General features: G+C 53.9%; 1 protein-coding gene across 1 annotated transcript; it reads right to left on the bottom strand.

The window, feature by feature from the left end:
- Positions 1 to 4,633: 4,633 nt before the first annotated feature.
- PTGES (prostaglandin E synthase) lies at positions 4,634 to 18,014 on the bottom strand. Its single transcript, XM_055270746.2, has 3 exons — positions 17,836 to 18,014; positions 13,565 to 13,647; positions 4,634 to 5,161 (listed from the first exon to the last, which is right to left on the bottom strand). Exons 1-3 carry the CDS (start codon positions 17,959 to 17,961, stop codon positions 4,912 to 4,914), a joined length of 459 nt encoding a protein of 152 aa, XP_055126721.1. The 5' UTR covers positions 17,962 to 18,014; the 3' UTR covers positions 4,634 to 4,911.
- Between the last annotated feature and the right edge of the window lie 1,376 nt (positions 18,015 to 19,390).

Here is a 19,390-nt window from a genome sequence, read left to right as displayed (position 1 = left end):
AAAAACATAAACAAGTTTTAATTCAAGCGATGCCTCTCCTGGGAAGCCTGCCTGGATTCTTACCAGCCCCAACAGATAATCCCCTCTTTGGACTGCCTTGAATTAGAAACAGTGCAACCTTCCAGCCTGGCCTGCCTGGAAACCTGTTCCCAACTGCAGCATCCTCCCAGGATACACACACAGAGGCCCAGGAATCCCCTCAATCCTGTGGACTCTGCCTCCCCAGGGGGTCCCCAGGTTCGGTCCCTGCCTCGCAGACCAGCATCCAAGGCGGTGAACAGCAGGCCCCTCTGTCCACTGTCATCATTGCCTGCCCTTATCCTCACCCTCAAGGTCCTCACGCACCAGGGCGGTTCTCAGAAGCCTTGAGCCATTAGACTCATTAACCTGTTTGACGAGGGAGCCCCAGGAGGTCCTCTATGGGGCTGTCACGGGATATGGGGGAGCCCAAGTGGGCAGGGCACAGCTGCCATCACCTGCTATGGGCTTCCTCCTAAGAAGGTGTGTGGGGTGGGAATGAAGGCTTCTGCAACATGAGATCTCACTGACATATCACGAAAACAGGCCCCCAGAATGCTATCCTGTTCCCTGGGCCTTGGGTCTACATGAATTCCAACTGCTCACTCAGAGCTCGGGAGAAGATGCCCCAGACAGTGGGCCCCAACCAGGGAAGCTTCAGCTTCGCAGGCCTGGACCTGGGCCCCATTCACTGCCCCCAAGACGAAAAAGTCCTTGCCTGCCTCCCTGAATCAAGGCTCTGGGCCCCCAGGCTTCTGCTCAGTGCCCTCTGCCCCCTAGACCATAGACAGCCGAGGCCCACCCTTCCCAGCGCCCCCAACTCCAGGGTCAGGAAGGAGGAGACAGCCCCCAGGGGTTGAGCTAAATCTGGGGGGAGTTGGGAGGAAGATGGGCTGCAGGCATGGGGGGCCGCAGGTGTGGGGATGAGGTCAGGAAGAACCCGCTGGTGCCTGAGGTCATCTTGCACTCAGTACCAATTCCCACTCTGCCTCTGGTGAGTTCAGAAGATGTGATCAACCATGACGTGCTTTAGCCAGGCGTGGTGCACACGTCTGTGGTCCCAGCTACTCAGGAGGCTGAGGCAGGCGCATTGCCTGAGCCCAGGAATTCACGGCTGCAGTGAGCTGCAATCGCACCACTGCTTTCCAACTTGGATGATAGAGTGAGACTCCCCCCGCCCCCATCTGCTAAAAAAAAGAAAAAGATGCGGCCGGGCACGGTGGCTCACGCCTGTAATACCAGCACTTTGGGAGGCCAAGGTGGGTGGATCATCTGAGTTCAGGAGTTCGAGACCAGCCTGGCCAAGAGGGTGAAACCCCATCTCTACTAAAAATACAAAAATTAGCCTGGTGTGGTGGCGGGCACCTGTAATCCCAGCTACTCGGCAGGCTGAGGCAGGAGAATTGCTTGAACCCAGGAGGCGGAGGTTGTGGTGAGCCGAGATCGTGCCACTGCACGCTAGCCTGGGCTAGAGCAAGACTGTTGCTGTTGTCTCAAAAAAAAAAAAAAAAAAAAAAAAGAAAAAAGAAAACCATAAGATGCCCTCCCTGCCTCGCTGGCCCATTGTCTCCACTGCTGCCCGAGAGACGAGCACTTGCTCCCTGGGATCCTGGTTGTGGAGCCAGGAGGCCTCTTCCCGCCACCCCCCGTCCCTGAGGGTTAGGTCTGATCTTGGGTGGGAGCAGCACAGGCCTCCAGGGCCTCCTCCTCTCCCTTAAAAAATTCAATGGTCTCCTCATAGCAGCCCAGACACCATCCTGGGTACTGCCCCTCCCTTCTCTCCCCCGCACCTGGGTCCTCCAGCTCCTGGGCGAGCAGCCAGGGGACTATCCGAGCCACTGGGGAAGCAAGAGCCACACCACTGCCCACCGTGTCCACTGCGCGGCTGTCCACACCCCCTGCCTCCCACAGCAGAGCCAGAGGTCCCCTTAGGAAACAAAGCCAGCCATGCCAAGCCCATCCCGGCGTGACCCACAGCCCCAGACTCCCTGATAAGGGCCAGAGGCGCCAGTGACCCCACACTGCTGATTCCTTTAGTCCCTCCCACACCTACACCTCCTTTCTATGCCCATCTGTCTCCCACCCCACCTCCCTTCCATACCCACCGCTCCCCCACACCCACCCCCAACCCAGCCCAACCCAAGCCTCCTTCCATATGCACCACTCCCACACCACCCACACCCACCCCACCCCACCCCTCCCTTCCATGTCCCAATCTTCTCCCACACCCACCCCCGCCCCTCCCTTCCATACCCTGCCCCTCCCCCCATCCACCCCCAACACCCACCCCACCCCATGCCTCCCTTCCATACCCACCCCTCCCCCACACTCATCCCCAACACCCACCCCACCCCTACCCCTCCCTTCCATACCCACCCCTTCTTCACACCCCCCACACCTCCCTTTCATACCCCATCCCTCCCCCAACCCCCGCAGCCCTCTGTACATCTCCCCTCCACACCATCAACCCTCACACTTTCCCTCCCCAACTCTCCCCACCGCCCTCCACTTCCCAGGCTCAAGGTGGAGGGGACTGGGGCGAGCTGCTAAGCTCTTGTCTTTGCTCCTCGCTCTCTTGGCTTGGACGGTCCCCTTAAAACCGGTCTTTCACCCCGCAACGCAGGTGAGTTGCCCCCTCACCAGGCAGCTGCTCCCCAGCAGGGGTGAAAAGATCCCATCTGCCTCCATCAGGTGTCCTGCGGAGCCTGCCCACCCCAGGCTAGAGCTGCATGGGGCGGGGGGCAGGATAAGGTTGCCACCCCAGCGGCGGGCACCACCCCACCCGGAGGAGGCACTCGCAAACCGACAGAACAGGGGCGGTGCCGGGGAGGGGACCTCAAGGTCTCATGGTCTCTTCGGCTCCAGTGTGGCGGGGGCCGCCTCCTTCACCCACACCCCAGGTTCACGGTATTGCCATGGGCATCCGATGCCCCTGCTCACCTGGGTCCCATGGGTTCCCAGCAGGTTATTTTGCCCATAGAGCCCCTCTTTCCCCAGGAAGGAAAATATAAATATAAAAATGCACACTGCTGTGGCCAGGCGCGGTGGCTTACGCCTGTAATCCCAGCACTTTGGGAGGCTGAGGCAGGCAGATCACTTGAGGTTAGGAGTTTGAGACCAGCCTGGCCAACATGGTGAAACCCCGACTATACTAAAAATACAAAAATTAGCTGGGTGTGGTGGCGCATGCCTGTAATCCCAGCTACTCGGGAGGTGGAGGCAGGAGAATTGTTTGAACCTGGGAAGCAGAGGTTGCAGTGAGCCGAGATGGCGCCATTGCACTCCAGCCTGGGTGACAGAGTGAGACTCCATCTAAAACAACAACAACAACAACCACAACAACAACAACAACCACAACAAAAATGCACACTGAGTTCGCCTCCTGGATGGCCCCTGCCCTGGGGTCTGTCCTCCCTCTGGCCTTAGAGTGTCCCAGCCCAGGGACAGCGGGCAAGTCACCTCTCCCCTGTGAGGAGACCCCCCCACAAGCCTCCTTCCTATGAACCTCGCCTCTCTCATCTAAAAAGCCTCACCTTCCTCATCTAAAAAGCAGAAATCCCTCCCGCCTCGGATTGTTTTGGGGATTTTTTTTTTTTTTTTTTTTTTGAGACAGTTTCCCTCTGTTGCCCAGGCTGGAGTGCAGTGGTGGGATCTCAACTCACTGCAGCCTCAACCTCCCAGGCTCAAGCGATCCTCCCGCCTCAGCCTCCTGAATAGCTGGGACCACAGGCAGGCACCATTACACCTGGCTAATTCTTTTTTTTTTTTCTTTTTTTTTTGGTAGAAAGGGGATCTGGCTCTGTTGCCCAGGCTAGTCTCAAACCCCTGGGCTCAGATCTTCCCACCTCGGCCTCCCAAAGTGCTTGCATTACAGACATAAGTTGGAAAAAAAATCCAACTAGTATGCCCAGCCCAACGCTTAGCAAACAGTAGGTGCTCAATACTGGATCGCGCCCTTCCCGTTTCTCTCCCAAGAGCCGCCGCGGCCCAAAACAGAGGCGTCCCGTTACCACCAGGGGGCAGTGTTTCCCCTCTAGGCTCCGAACGGGACCCGGGGCCTCACAGCGCTTTCTGGCGGGGCCTGGGGTCCCTGCGCTGCTGGAGAACCCCCGGCACGGCAGGTCCCATCCGTCAGAGGGGCTCCGGCCTCGGGGTGCTGGGAGGGGGCGTTCAGGAAAAGTGAGGCCGTGAAGCACAGGGGCTCCGCCCAGGAACTTTGGGAGCCTGGCAGCCCCGCCTTTCAGACCTGGCCCTGCACTTCCGGGCGCTGGCCTCCCGGAGTCTCGGTGTCCTCGTTGACTGAGCTGATAATGGCAGCCCGCGGGCGGGGCAGCCCCGCAGGGAGGGGTAACCTGGTCGGGGCAGGATTTGGGTGCTCCTGGCTCCCCTCGCCAGATGCCACCTTACCCGCCCCAACGGGAGGCAGGAGGCTGCTGCTTGCTGTGTGATTAACACCCAGCCAGGGCGCGTTGGTGTCTGCGCCAGAGATCCTGTCCCCCCAAACTGGCTCTAGACAGTCACCGGCAAGAACGCCCAGTGCACTGGAGCATCAGGCCAGCTTGGGCAGCAGGGAACACCGGGAACGTGCAACCCAAGACGAGGTGCTGGCCCGAGCTGGTCAGACACTTCCATTTAATGACTAAAAATCACACATCTCAGGTCACGGGTCTAGGAAAAACCACACACACAAACACACACACACACACACACACACACACACACATACAGGCACACACACAGGTCCACTGGGCCCAGAGACCCACACGCGCAGCAGGCTGCCAGGAAACCAGGACTCAGGGTCCACCACAATCTGGAAGGAACATCAAGTCCCCAGGTACAGCCACAGCGGCTCTTGGCCCATGGTCTGGTGGCCAAGGAGGCGTCAGCTGCTGGTCACAGGTGGCGGGCCGCTTCCCAGAGGATCTGCAAAGCCATGGAGGCACAGGGGAGCTGGGCCAGGGTGTAGGTCACGGAGCGGATGGGTGCCCGCAGCTTCCCCAGGTAGGCCACGGTGTGCACCACACGGCCCAGCAGGAAGACCAGGAAGTGCATCCAGGCGACAAAAGGGTTAGGACCCAGAAAGGAATAGACGAAGCCCAGGAAAAGGAAGGGGTAGATGGTCTCCATGTCGTTCCGGTGGGCCCTGGGGAGACAAGAGGGGTGCGGTCAGCCAGGTGTTAGCTTTGGGGCCATAGGCCCTTTTGAGAGTGTCATGGAAGCTGGGGTGCTTTGACCCACTGGGGGTCATTTCAGGCATATCACACACTCAAATCCATTCATGGCCAGGTCAAGGAGATGGATACCCCAGAGTCCGGAAGAAGGCAGCTCCAAGCTTGTGCTGGCAAGCAGCTGAGGCAACGAGGCCACGTCATGGGCTGGGAGTCACAGAGCTACTGGTCCAGGATGCTCTTTCCATACCTCTAGGGCTTGCCAGGACCCCACTCCTGCCATACTCTCCCCCGCCTTCCTCTCTAGCCCTTGGACACCAGGCAGGAAAAGTGGGACTCAGAGGTGCTGAGTGCTTTACAGAGCCAACGAGTAGAGGAGCTGGGATTGGAACCGAGTTCTGACTCGAGTTTATGCTCTTTACCTCCAGGGCAGGGCTTCTCTGAGTCAGGCCCGAGGTCATCCTCCTTCTGAATGCAGCTTCCTGGGCCCCTCCTGAGTAGAAGGGGCTAGAGCCCAACAGCAGGCCTTTGAAATGAATGCCGGGCTCTGTCTCCTTCTTCTCCTAAATCTAAGTGCCACCCATCCTTTCAGGGACAATCATAACAAGATCCGCTTCCACTCACTGGAGCCAACCGATGGCCAGCCCCCGGTGGAGCGCTTCATTTTACACATCCTTTCCTGCCTCTTTTTTGGTTGAAAGTAATCAAGCATGTGCATATGTGTGGCGGGGGCGGAGGGGCTCTGTATAACGCCACCGTAAATAAATGACCAAGAAAGAAAACTCAGAAAACTCACCCACTTCTGCTGGTTCACATTTTCCAGACTCCTACTAATGGCCGGCTTCCTTTATGAAGGGTGGGGAGGTTAAGTCCCATAAATTAGAGACTGAATGAGCACCTAAACCCGTAGATTGCCACATTGGAAGCTCAAATAAACAGGAATGCAGTGCCCAGGGCATGACCTCCCCAAGGGCAGGCCACACGTGTGAGGTGCAGGCACAGAAGCATGTTCTCCAGGCCTTCCTGCTGACACGCATTCCACCCATAACACCGTATCCTCGGGCCAGGCCCAGACTAGCAGCACTGAGTGGGGACCCGCTGCAGGGTCCTCCTCCTCCCTCCCACTGGCAAGACGATTCTTGGGCCAGGGCGATGGTGTGTGGGCCTGACCAAAGGAAGAGAGGGGACCTGGAGTGCTTGGCCACCCCACACTGTAGGAAGCTCTGCAGCGTGCCTGGGGTGGGGATGGGCAGGGAAGCCTGAATGATGAGAAGCTGGCCCTGCAGGGGAAAAGCATTCCAGGAAGGAAGACCAGTGTGTGCAAAGGTCCTGAGGTCAGAATAAGCACAGCGTGTTCAACGTGCAGAAAAGTGAACCCATGGCTACAGTGCGGTGCACAAGAGGGAGTGAGGCAGAACGAGAGCGGGAGAGGAATTCAATCTGAGTGTACAAAACTCCTGTAAACCCAGCAGGGCCTAGCTCTTTCTCAGGCCAAACTCAGGACACAGCCCCTGGTATCCCGAGACTGATATGAACCCCTCTTCTCCTTTTCCCCCAGATCCTGACCGTGCAACCCAGACACAAGGAAAGCAAGTCTGTGGCAGGGCAGTTCTCACCCAGCGGTGGGGAACACTGTGGCCTGCCTGTGTCAGAGGCTGGCTCTGGATAGATCCTGGGGTACTGCCCTCAGGGAAGACATAAGAGGGAGATTACAGACTCATGCCTGTAATCCCAGCACTTTGGGAGGCCAAGGCGGGTGGATCACCTGAGGTCAGGAGTTTGAGACCAGCCTGACCAACATGGTGAAACCCTGTCTCTACTAAAAATACAAAATTAGCCAGCCGTGGTGGTGCATGCCTCTAATCCCAGCTACTCAAGGGTCTGAGTCAGGAGAATCACTTGAACCAGACAGGCGGACGTTGCAGTGAGCTGAGATCGTGCCATTGTACTCCAGCCTGGGCAAAAAGAGGGAAACTCCCTCTCAAAAAAATAAACAAATAAAATAAAAGACAGGGAGAAACCAAAGACTGGGGCCACCTCCCTGTCAAGTAAGTCCCTTACCAGGACTGATGAGGAAAGGCAATAGGTGTTCCTCCAAAATCACTCCATCTTTGGCCGGGTGCAGTGGCTCATGCCTATAATCCCAGCATTTTGGGAGGCTGAGGCTGGTGGATCACTTGAGGACAGGAGTTTGAGACCTACCTGGCCAACATGGCAAAATCCCATGTACAAAAAAAAAATTAGCTGGACATGGTGGTGTGTGCTTGTAATCCCAGCTACTCGGGAGGCTGAGGCAAGGAATCACTTAAACCTGGGAGGTGGAGGTTGCAGTGAGCCAAGATCGTGTCACTGCACTCCAGCCTGGGCGACAGAGTGAGTGAGACTCTGTCTCAAAAAAAAAAAAAAACCAAAACATAAAACAAAACAAAAATCACTCCGTCCTCTGGCAATCGAGCTGTGGGTATCCACATCCCCCTACAGGCTGATTAGAGGGACACCCTTGGAAAACTCATTTTTTGTTATGTCCCAAAATGACGTCTGCCTGTCACAAGTGATTCACAAGGGAGTGCCACCTGGATGAGGAGTTTTGTAATGTTTATTTGAAAGTTTCAGGAAAAGCACAACCAGCATATGCAACCCGTTCACTCAGCTATTCCTTAAAGTATGTGTTGATATTTTAAGAGTAAGTCCTTTGGGAGGCTGAGGCAGGCGGATCACGAGGTCAGGAGATCGAGACCATTCTGGCTAATATGGTGAAACCCCATCTCTACTAAAAATACAAAAATCGGTCAGGCGCAGTGGCAGGTGCCTGTTGTCCCACCTACTTGGGAGGCTGAGGCAGGGGAATCTCATGAACCTGGGAGACAGAGGTTGCAGTGAGCCGAGATCGCGCCACTGCACTCCAGCCTGGGCGACAGAGTGAGACTCCGTCTCAAAAAAAAAAAAAGAGTAAGTCAATGTTTGGAAAGCTGTTAAGAGAATCATGGTACAGATAGTTCACAAACATAGCCAAACCCTAAAGAGTGGGTGAAGGAAAGAAGGTGGGGAACACAGGGTGGGAAGGAGGAACAAGACAGGAAGTTCATGGCAGACGTGGATCCTGCTCTGCCTGGCACGTCTGCAGGCTGGGGAGGAGCAGGCCTTGCAGAAAAAGCGGGGACTGAGCCCCACCTTCTATTTCCAGCCATTGGGCAGCAATTCAGCGGTCACTGGCGTGGGAGGAGAGGTGGTCAGGAGCTCTGACTGTCAGCCCCTGGGGCTGGCCCAGCCCTCCCTCCCTCGTCTGGTCTGTCTCAAACCTCAGAGGGGCCCCTCCGAGGCCGCAGTGGCCAGGGACAGGGAGCAATGGAGACACCAAGGAATGATGGGAGAAAGCTCACCTCCCTCCTCCCACCTCCAGGCTCCAAACCGAGAGACATGGAGGCAGGCACGTACCACAGACATGCTCGGGTGAAATGCATCATTCAAATCATAACCATTTTTTAAGGTAAAAGCCACCCAAAGCAAATTCCTACTAGACTGGACTTGTATCGCCTCCTGCAGCATCAGGCCTGCCCTCACCCTCCACAGACTTTTCCACACCAGCTGCATTTTCCTGCATAGGTGACAGCGGTGAGGACAGTGATCCCCAGATGGCCAGGACAGGGACAGCTGCTGGCTGCTCCACAGGGTCTCCTCCTCCCTCCCCCAGCCCTGCTGGCATCCACGGTGGCAATTTCCTTGACTTTGTATCAGGGTTGATACAATGCAGTGCCTGCTTCGTTTCAAAGGCAGGTATACAAGACAGTGAAATCACCTTCCCGTAGAGGGACAGCCTCGGGAGCAGAGCCGAGAGTGCCAGGCCCCTCCTCAGAGTGCCAAGTGAGTGAATTCCTGGAAAGTGCTTACAACACTCCTGGACACTGAGTAGGGAGATCTTTTTTTCTTTTTTGAGACAGAGTCTCGCTCTGTGCCCCAGGCTGGAGTGCAGTGGCGTGATCTCGGCTCACTGCAACCTCCACCTCCTGGGTTCAAGCAATTTTCGTGCTTCAGCCTCCTGAGTAGCTGAGACTACAGGCAAGCCCCACCACGCCTGGCTAATTTTTATATTTTTAGTAGAGACGGGGTTTTACCATGTTAGCCAGGCTGGTCTCAAACTCCTAAGCTCAGGTGATCTACCCGCCTCAGCCTCCCAAAGTGCAGGGATTACAGATGTGAGCCACTGTGCTCGGCTGAGTAGGGAGATTTTAAGCAAGCCGCCATCTCCTCCATCACCATCACCAGCCCTGTCCTGGACACTGTCGCTAAAGCTCACTTCACCCTCTTTGCTTTGCCAGACTTTCTGAGTGCCCTCAGATGCTCAGGCCGAATGAATCAAAAGCACATTATGGGGCTGGGTGTGGTGGCACACACCTGTGATCTCAGGCTGAAGTGGGAGGATCACTTGAGCCCCTGGAGTTTGGAATCAGCCTGAGCAACATAGCAAGATCCCGTCTCTACAATAATAAAAATTTAAAAATTAGCCAGGCGTGGTGGCACTTGTCTGTGGTCCCAGCTACTCAGGAGGCTGAGATGAGAAGATCGTTTGAGCCCAGGAGGTCAAGGCATCAGTGAGTCGGGATTCCACTGCACTCCAGCCTGGGCGACAGAGCAAGACCCTGTCACAAAAAAAATCATAAAATAAAAAACCGGGCGAGGTGGCTCACGCCTGTAATCCCAACACTTTGGGGAGGCCGAGGCAGGCGGATCACTTGAGGTCAGGAGCTCAAGACCAACCTAGCCAACATGGTGAAATCCTGCGTCTACTACAAATATAAAAATTAGCCAGGCGTGGTGGCAGCCACCTGTAATCCCAGCTACTCAGGAGGCTGAGGCAGAAGAATCACTTGAACCCCGGAGGCGGAGGTTGCAGTGAGCCGAAACCACGCCATTGCACTCCAGCCTTGGCAACAAGAGTGAAAGTCCATCTCAAAAAAAAAAAAAAAATTTTTTTTTTTTGAGCACTTCATGGTGCAGCCGGAAGGGAGTGTTAGGCTGGAAACCTCCGGTTCTGCTGTGGTACTTATTAGCTACATGGCCTCAGGCAAATATCTCTCACTCTCTGGGACTGCGTTCACTACGTACAAAATGTACATGCTGGGATGGCATCTAAGGGACTTCTCGGGCTGACATTCTGGGACCCAATTTCCTGACAAACCAGTTTACTCAGTTTAAGTCTATACGCTCCAAACAGAAATGCTCCAAGCTTAGGTTGCACGTTTGCCTCCCTTCTTTGGGACCACACAGGTAACCCCTCCGTGCAGTTCCACACACCCAACCTCAGATTCCGGCCCAGACGCACATTGCCAGGGACTCCGGATAGGTATCCTGAAAAGGTGGCTGGTCCCTGGCTTCTCCCAGAACTAGGCTCACATTTGGACTCCAGCGTGTGCTAACCTGCAAGGCAGATTTATGCTCCAAGAACCAAGACTGAAGTGCTTTCCTATTTGACAGAAGGGTGACTCGAATCATACCATAAACCCTGGTCTAATATTTAACCAACTTTTGCTTCCAGGTGGTCTCCCCCTTCGGGTTCCAGCCAGTTCTCCGGTAGCAGACAGCAGGATATAGAATTCTCTTAGTTCTGCACACTCAAGTTTCCATGAGGTTCTGTGACATCAGGTGGCGGAGGAGGGGCCCAGGGGACCCAGGCACTCCCCAGGTCTGACATGGGCCCAGTATACAGTTTGCCTCCAGTAAGTCCTCACCAAATGGCTATAAAGTATTATTAGATAAGAGGCACTCAGAAACTGCTGAAATGAATTTCAACCATTTAAACCCCAGTACTATACATGATGGGTTATTTTGGGCTGGGTGCAATGGCTCACGCCTGTAATCCCAGCACTTTGGAAGGACAAGGCAGGTGGATCACCTGAGGTCAGGAGTTTGAGACCAGCCTGGCCAACATGGTGAAACTCTGTCTCTACTAAAAAAAAAATACAAAAATTAGCTGGCATGGTCACAGGCGCCTGTAATCCCAGCTACTCGGGAGGCTGAGGCAGGGGAATTGCTCGAACCTGGGAGGTGGAGGTTGCAGTGAGCCAAGATCGTGCCATTGTGTTTCAGCCTGGGGGACAAGAGCGAAACTCTGTCTCAAAAAAAATAGAAAAGAAAAAAGAAAGAAAGAAAGAAAAAAGAAAAAAAAAAGATTGGTTGGGTGGAAATGTCTGGGCACCACCCGGGTCTATTGTCTCTCCATAGGGCATGGTTTCAGCCAGTAAAAATAAACCAAGTATCTGTAATTTTTTTAAAACCACAAGTGGATATATTATTGTCAATGGCCAAGAAAAACATAAGAAAAAAACCCACAGACTTTCTTTCAAGTGAAAGAAATTTGTATTATTTAAATGACAGTGTCCCACCCATTTCTGCCTGTGATGCAGGGGAATGTGTCGAGACCCATGTAACAGTTTGTCTCCGGCCTCAGCCTGTCCAGCTCCCCGTCCTCCCCACTTCCCCTTCAAGCTCTTCCGATGACCCCAACCCCTGGAGTGCCACCGCCTCACTCTCCAGCTAACTGGTAAAAGATGGCAGAGCAGAAACTGCCAAAAAAATTTTAATATTGACTGTGATTATGTGAAATTAGCATTTAGTCTCTGATGGGATTTTATGAAGCCAGTTTTTTAAGAATCTTTTTTTTTTTTTTGAGATGGAGTCTCGCTCTATCCCCCAAGCTGGAGTGCAGTGGCGCAATCTCGGCTTACTGCAACCTCTGCCTCCTGGGTTCATGCCATTCTCCCGCCTCAGCCTCCCGAGTAGCTGGGACTACGGGCCCGTGTCACCATGCCCGGCTAATTTTTGTATTTTTAGTGGAGACAGGGTTTTGCCATGTTGGCCAGGCTGGCCTAGAACTCCTGACCTCAAGTGATCTGCCGGCCCTCAAAAATGTTGGGATTATAGGCGTGAGCCACCACATCTGGTCAAGAATAATTTTTTTAGTAACATTTACCAACATGGAAAGTGTTCACAAAATAATGTTCATAAAAGAAAATCAGAACTCCAAATTGGGTGTACCTAATGCATGCCTAATTTTATGAAAAATATTTAGATATAGAAGACAAAGAGGAGAGAGATGCAAGTGTGAACCGTGATTAGAACTGTGAGCGGTTTTCCTTTCTGTCTCTATGTTTTTTTAGTATTGCCCAAATCGTCTGTAATGAGTTCTAATTTTTATAATGAGGAAATTCATTTTCATTGACCGGGGGATGTTAAGCATATGAAAAGATGTTCAACTTCACTAAGAATAAAGAAGTGCAAAGCAAAACGAAAATGTGATATAAATTTTCACCTATCACCTTGGTAGGGATCCACCCAAATATGCCAATACAATGAGTTGTCAGTTGAGTTGTCAGAGGGATGGAAAAATGGCTCCCCCACCAGTAGTGGGAAATGAGTTTGTTGCATCCTGCAGTTTTGCTCACACATATCCATAAAGGCAAATGAAAAAAGTGTTGAGGCTGGGTGCGGCGGCTCACGCCTGTAATCCCAGCGGTTTGGGAGGCCGAGGCGGACAGATCATCTGAGGTCAGGAGTTCCAGACCAGCCTGGCCAACATAGGGAAACCCCATCTCTACTAAAAATACAAAAATTAGCCAGGCATGGTGGTGCGCGCCTGTAGCCCCAGCTACTCGGGAGGCTGAGGCAGGAGAATCGCTTGAACTTGGGTGGCGGAGGTTGCAGTGAGCCGAGGTGGTGCCACTGCACTCCAGCCTGGGCAACAGAGTGAGACTGTCTCAAAAAAAAAAAAAAAAAAAGAGGTGTCGAGGCCTTCTGTTCATAACACAGAAGGAGCCCAAATGCCCATTGCAGGGGAATCGATTAGGGAAGTTATGGGCTGTACATTCAACAGAGTGGCAACATAAATACTGGAGCACCAATTCAGTGAATGCAACTCCTCTGTGAGCCGATATGGAACAATCTCTGTTGCCGTATTTAAAAAAAAAAAAAAAAAAAAGCATAGTACAGACCAGTGGATAAAGGGTGATTCTATGGGGCAGAACGGGAAAAGCGTGGCACACGTGTTTGTAAATGCAGAAAATCTCTGTGGGAAGATGCACGGCCATTATCAGGAGTGTTTGCCCCTGGCCAGTAGAATCGCGTAGTGCCTGGAGGTCAGAGGTAGGAGGGAGACTGAATTTTCACTGAAGACACCTTTCCCACTTTGTGAGTCATGACCACGTCTTACTTTTCCAAAGTTCATTCTAAATTAAATCATTGAATAAAGTAAAACAGTCAGAGAAGATCAGGAACACAGAAAACCTCAGCCCCTGGGAGTCCTCCACGTCCCCTGTGCGCGGAATAAGGTCTGAAAGGGCAGGCCATGGCCAGGTGTGGCCAGGCCAGGGGCCCGAAGTACTTGCCTGAGGCAGCGCTCCACGTCGGGGTCGCTACGGCAATACTGGGGGCCTCCATGTCTCAGGGCATCCTCGGGGTTGGCAAAGGCCTGAAATATACCAATTGAGAGTCACTCCTCATGAGACAAACGGCCCAGTCGCCTGGGGCTATGTTTTGTCCATGACCAGAGTTCACAGTGGCAGGACAGAGGTGCAGTTACATACACGCCCATCCAACCATCATCCACGATTCCTACCCTGAGCCAGGGGCTGGTAGCTCACCGTGAAAAGGCCCCCCTGTCTCTGCTTTTATGAAGCTCACAGTCTGATAGGGGAGTTGCCTATGAACCAGGGAAGGCCAGGGTGTCTCACCTGTTAAGGAGAAGACATGGCTGGCCTTGAGAATGTTTACGTGGGACCTGACCCAGTCTGAGGGTCTGAGAAGGATTCTCTGAGGCAGTGACATGAAAGCTGAGGCTTAGGGCTGGATGAGGTGGCTCACACCAGTAATCCCAGCACTTTGGAAGGCCAAGGCAGTGAGATCACTTGAGCCCAGGAGTTCAAAACCAGCCTGGGCAACATAGCAAGACCCATCTCTAAAACAAGCTAGGTGTGGTGGCTCACACCTGTAATCCCAGCACTTTGGGAAGCCAAGATAGGAGGATTACTTGAGCTTCCAGGAGTTTGAGACCAACCTGGGCAACATAGCAAGACCCCATCTCTAAAACAAACAAGCTGGGTTCAGTAGCTCATGTCTGTAATCTCAGCACTTTGGGAGGCCGAGGCAGGTGGATCACTTGAGCTCAGGAGTTCAAGACCAGCCTGGGCAGCATGATGAAACCCCATCTCTATAAAAAATACAAAAATTAGCTGTGTGTGGTGGTACACACCTGTGGTCCCAGCTACTTGGCAGGGGGGCTGAGGCAGGAGGATTTCTTGAGCCCAGGAGGTCGAGGCTACGGCGAGCTGTGATCTCGCCACTGCACTCTCACCACGTGCACACCACTGCACAGCCTGGGCAACAGAGCCAGACTCTGTCTCCAAAAAAAATAAAACAATCTGAGGCTTGAAAGATGCATTGACATTAACCAGATGAAGGGAGGGCTGGAGCAACAACATTCAAGGCAGAAGGGACAGCATGTGCAAAGGCCCTGAGGCCGGAAGAAGCCGGGCATGTGTGAAGAACAGAAAACCAGCACACTGGAGCACAGGGGGCAAGGGACAGGGGCCCAAGATAAAGGTACAGGGGTCATCAGGGGTCTTGGCGGCACCTGAAGAATTTGGACTTTGCACTAAAAGCCATGAGAAGGTCTTGAGAGCCCTGGGCTGAAAACCCAGCTCCGTGCTGATTAACCACAGGATCCTGAACTCTGAAAACTCAGGAGAAATCACAGCTCATGTGCCATGTGACGAGTGAGAGGGAGACCTGGAGAAGCCGCTAGGACAATGCCCAGCACAAAGAGGTGCTCAGTGAATTGTCACTTTCTCTCATTGGAAAGCAGAGACATAAAGTCACACTGCGATCATCGGAGGCCCGACTCCTGCTCCACTGTTCCCTGCTGGCATCCAGACAGTCAAACCCCACCAGGCCCACAGCAGAGCCTGAATCTCAGCAGCAGGTTTTCTAAATTGTTCAGCTGATGGCAAATCCTGTGCTTCTGACTCATGACTGTCCCCCAAGGGATGGTTTGTCCTCCCTGGTGGGCCTGCCCTGCCCTACCCCAGAGGAGAATGCAGCTCAGATCTTCGAGATTGGAACCTTCACACCCAAAATTCCTCTCTGCTGGCCCTTAAATCAGTGAATCACCAACACCGAAGGCTCTGTCCATGGATCCGTGATACCTTTCAAGGGGCCTCAGCATATAGTGGGCACTGCCTTTAGGAGTCCACTGCCCGTGGAGTTGCTCCTCCCGGGAGATACAACTCAAATACAAGTCAGCCAGGTCAGAGCCAGCTGCAGTGCAGACCAGGAAGCCCCCAGTGTCAGCGGCCGAGGTGCCACCTTAGCTGGGGTGGAGGCCAGCCTTTGGTTGCCGTCCCTTGAAAGTGACCTGAGGTTGCTGTGCTCATGTTAATTTCAGTTACTTATAAGTCTTAAGGACAAACATTGGTGGGGCGTTGCATTCTCCTGGCACCACTGTCACGACCCCTGTTTACAGATGAGGACACTGAGCTCCCAGACTTGTCCAGGTCCCCAGGCTGGTGGGTGGAGGAGCCAGGGCCTGTGACTGTCACCTCCAGCAAGTCCTTCCTGGATGACACTTAGCACCCAGAGATAAGAGGGGGCCACGTTGTCATGAGGAACACCTCAGGAGCAGCCCAACGAGTGGCGGTTTCCTTCTGTGGTGTCCCTGCCAATCAGGCAGAAAGGCTCTGGGACAGGTTCACCTCCTCCCCTCCCTGAATTCATGTTAAAAGGAAATCACAGCTGGACACAGTGGCTCACACCTGTAATCCCAGAACTCCAGGAGGCCAAGATGGGAGGATCACTTGAGCCCAGGAGTTTGAGACCAGCCTGGGCAACGTGGCAAAAGCCATCTCTACCAAAAACAAAAAATTAGGAGCAGTGACACACACCTATAATCCTAGCTACTTGGGAGGCTGAAGTGGGAGGATCACCTGCGCCTGAGAAGTCGAGGCTACAGTGAGCTATGATCGTACAATTGCACTCTAGCCTGGGCCACAGCACAAGACCCTGTCTCTAAAATAAATAAAAAAAAAAAAAAAAAAAAAAGGAATCGCTGGCCTGCTGTTAAGAACCGAAGCCTCAGCCAGGTGTGGTGGCTCACACCTGTAATTCCAACACTTTGGGAGGCCGAGGCGGGTGGATCACCTGAGGTCAGGAGTTCAAGACCAGCCTGGCCAACATGGTGAAACCCCATCTCTACTAAAAATACAAAAATTAGCAGGGCGTGGTGGTGCACGTCTGTAATGCCAGCTACCAGGGAGGCTGAGGCAGTAGAATTACTTGAACCTGGGAGGTGGAGGTTGCAGTGAGCAGAGATCATGCCACTGCACTCCAGCCTGGACAGCAGAAAAAAACAACAAAACAGAAACCCCCGCCTCCAAGACAGGATGTGGGCTCTGAAGCTGGACACTAGAGTTCAAACTGTGGGGTTGTGTGACCTTCACAAGTGATGTCTCCTCTCTGCGCCCAGGTTCCTCACCTAGAAAACGGGATGACTATGGCGCCTCCCCTGCCCCTCAGGGCTGTGGCGGGGATCTCACGCTCAGCTCTGGGCCTCACGCTCACATTCGGCCCTCTGGGAAGGATTCAATGAGTGAATGCAGCTGTTCTGCTTGATGCCCGGATCCCATATCCCAGGACTAGCCAAGGCAGGGAGAAGTCAGAAGCCATCAGTGCTGTAGCCTCCGGGGATCCTACAGAAGTGCTATAGCCTCCAGGGATCCTATCACTTGGGCAGCTGCCCTGCCTTTAATCCTGCCTGTACCTGCAGCAGGGCCTGAGCCTGGCTTGTGGCCAAGATCCTCACTCCCCAGGATCCACCCGCATGCAGTGCCAGAGCCAGCCTTACCTCGCCTCGCCTTTGAACTGGACACAGGGGAAGACAGAGACAGTTTCAGGAAATGACTGCTTTATTAAAATACCTGGGGAGGAAGTAACAGGTGCCTGGGGTCTTTCTGCATTCTGCCGCCAGGACAGCCGACAAGCTCGGCCTATGACTTTGCAGACTCGCCGTCTGGTGTGACAGATGCTACTGGAACTCACCCCGGCCCAGCTCTGGGACTCATTAATGTTGTTTTGGTTCAGGGGCTGGGATTAGTGGGGAAATTCCTCACTGAGCACCCTGACGGTGCCCGGCTGCGAACCGGCCTCTGGAGGCTGCAGTGGGCTTGTCAGTGACACTTGCCAGGAGCTGGGAATTTCCACTTCAACGTTTCTCGGACTCCTGTTTTGCCGGTTCCCACTCCACCCAGATATCAGACCTCCCGTGCCGGGAAGCCACCAGGTTAGACAGAAGCTTTGTGCTATCACGCTCCCACACTCCACCCTCCAGAACCTGCTTCTCTCACAGACGCTCGCTGGCTCTCTCCGTGCCAAGAACTCAGCCCGGTCGCACGGCAAGCGAGTAAGTGCTCTTAAGCCAGAGAGGAGAAGGTGCAGACCTTGCTGACACGCGGGACTGGCAGGGAGCCACCCGGCGGGGCTGGAAGAGGTGCCCACCTCCCAGCCCTGCACACACCTTGGCCACGTTTCCCTATCCCGAGGCTTTCCTGACAGGACGTGGAGAGAAGCAAGTATGACCCAGGCAGGGGACCCCCAGGGAGGCACGTACCTTCTTCCGCAGCCTCACTTGGCCTGTGATGATGGCCACCACGTACATCTTGATGACCAGCAGCGTGCTGCAGAGCAGGAAGGCCGGGAGGGCCGGGCTGCTCATCGCTAGGCTGTGGGCAGGCATCTCTGGCCAGCGAAGCTCAGCTGTGGGTGTGATCAGCTCGACAGAGGAGCAGCCTGCAGGGAAAGCACAAAGGGGGCGGAGAGAGCCTTTCTGCAGCCAGCACCGCCCACGCCCCGCCCCACGGCAGCGGCAGCAGGGCCCCCTTCTCCTGTGAGGAGAAAGACAAGCAGCCCCTGGAGCTCTAAGAAGCAGAGAGTCTCGAGGTGTCTCGGACCCAGTCCCTGGCTCTGGATCCCTCCTTCCTGGCAAATCCTCAAACACTTTCAAATCTCTTTCAAAGCTGTTTCCTTACCTGTAGTGTGGGAGCACGTGGTGCTGCCTGCCTTCTAGGGAATGATGAGGCGGGGCACCTGGCAGGACCTCTGCACGTGGTGAGTATCGCTGCCTCCTGCCCACCTCCACAGGGTCAGGGTAGGTGGTGGGCGTGAGAACCATGCCATGCGCCCCCACACTCAGCCTGGACAATGGAGCTGCAGCCACAAGGACATGACTTTGCCATCTGTGGCAGGCTGAAGGACACCCTCCACCCCTAAAGACAGCCATGTCCCAATCCCTAGAACCCGTGACTGTGACTAAGTGGCAAAAGGGACTTTTCACATGGGATTTAGTAAGGATTTGAGATGGGAGAAATTATCCTAGTTTATCTGGGTGAGCCCAGTGTAATCAGAGGGGCCCTTCCAAGAGGGAGGCAGTAGAATTAGAGAAAAGATATGAAAACAGACGCAGAATTAAGAGAGGAGATGAAAGAACAGAACAGGAGTCAGACAGGAGAGACGCTACCCTGCTGGCCTTGAAGACGAAGGAGAGATCATGGCTCAAGGAATACCAGGGGCCTCTAGAAACTGGAAAAGGGGACAAAACAAACTCTCTGCATTCAGACAGAACGCAGCCCTCCCAATACTTTGATTTTAGCCCTGTGAGACCCACTTCAGGCTTCATCCACCAGAACTGTCAGAGAATGAAGCTGTGTTGTTTTAAGCCACTAAGTCTGTGGTAATTTGCTATAGCAGGGATGGGGAACCAGCACGTGGCTCCACTGACTTCCTGAGCATCACTTGACTATCCTGGGACTCTTTCCCCAGTCAAATGCTTTGATTCTTCTTCACAAGATCTCCCCGAAAGACCTATCAACTGACTCTTCAGTAGAAAGCATCACCGGGCCGGGCACGGTGACTCACACCTGTAATTCCAGCACCTTGGGAGGCCGAGTGGGGGGCAGATTACCTGAAGTCAGAAGTTCGAGACCAGCCTGGGCAACATAGGAAGACTCTGTCTCTACAAAAAAAAATTTAAATTAGCTGGGCATGGTGGTGCTCACCTGTAGTCCCAGCTACTCAGGAGGCTGAAGTGGGAGGATCACCCGAACCCAGGAGGCTGAAGTGGGAGGATCACCCGAACCCAGGAGGCTGAAGTGGGAGGATCACCCGAA

The sequence above is a fragment of the Symphalangus syndactylus genome, chromosome 3, assembly GCF_028878055.3.
Source record: "Symphalangus syndactylus isolate Jambi chromosome 3, NHGRI_mSymSyn1-v2.1_pri, whole genome shotgun sequence".
Lineage (NCBI taxonomy): Eukaryota > Metazoa > Chordata > Mammalia > Primates > Hylobatidae > Symphalangus > Symphalangus syndactylus.
Note: the sequence above shows the minus strand (reverse complement) of the source record. Positions and strands in the feature narration are given on the sequence as shown.

Coding starts and splice junctions, on each gene's coding strand:
- PTGES (XM_055270746.2), bottom strand. CDS start 17,961: ATGCCTGCCCACAGCCTAGCGATGAGCAGCCCGGCCCTCCCGGCCTTC. Junction 13,648..17,835: donor AAGTGAGGCTGCGGAAGAAG/GTACGTGCCTCC, acceptor GGTATATTTCAG/GCCTTTGCCAACCCCGAGGA. Junction 5,162..13,564: donor GACGTGGAGCGCTGCCTCAG/GCAAGTACTTCG, acceptor TTGTCTCCCCAG/GGCCCACCGGAACGACATGG.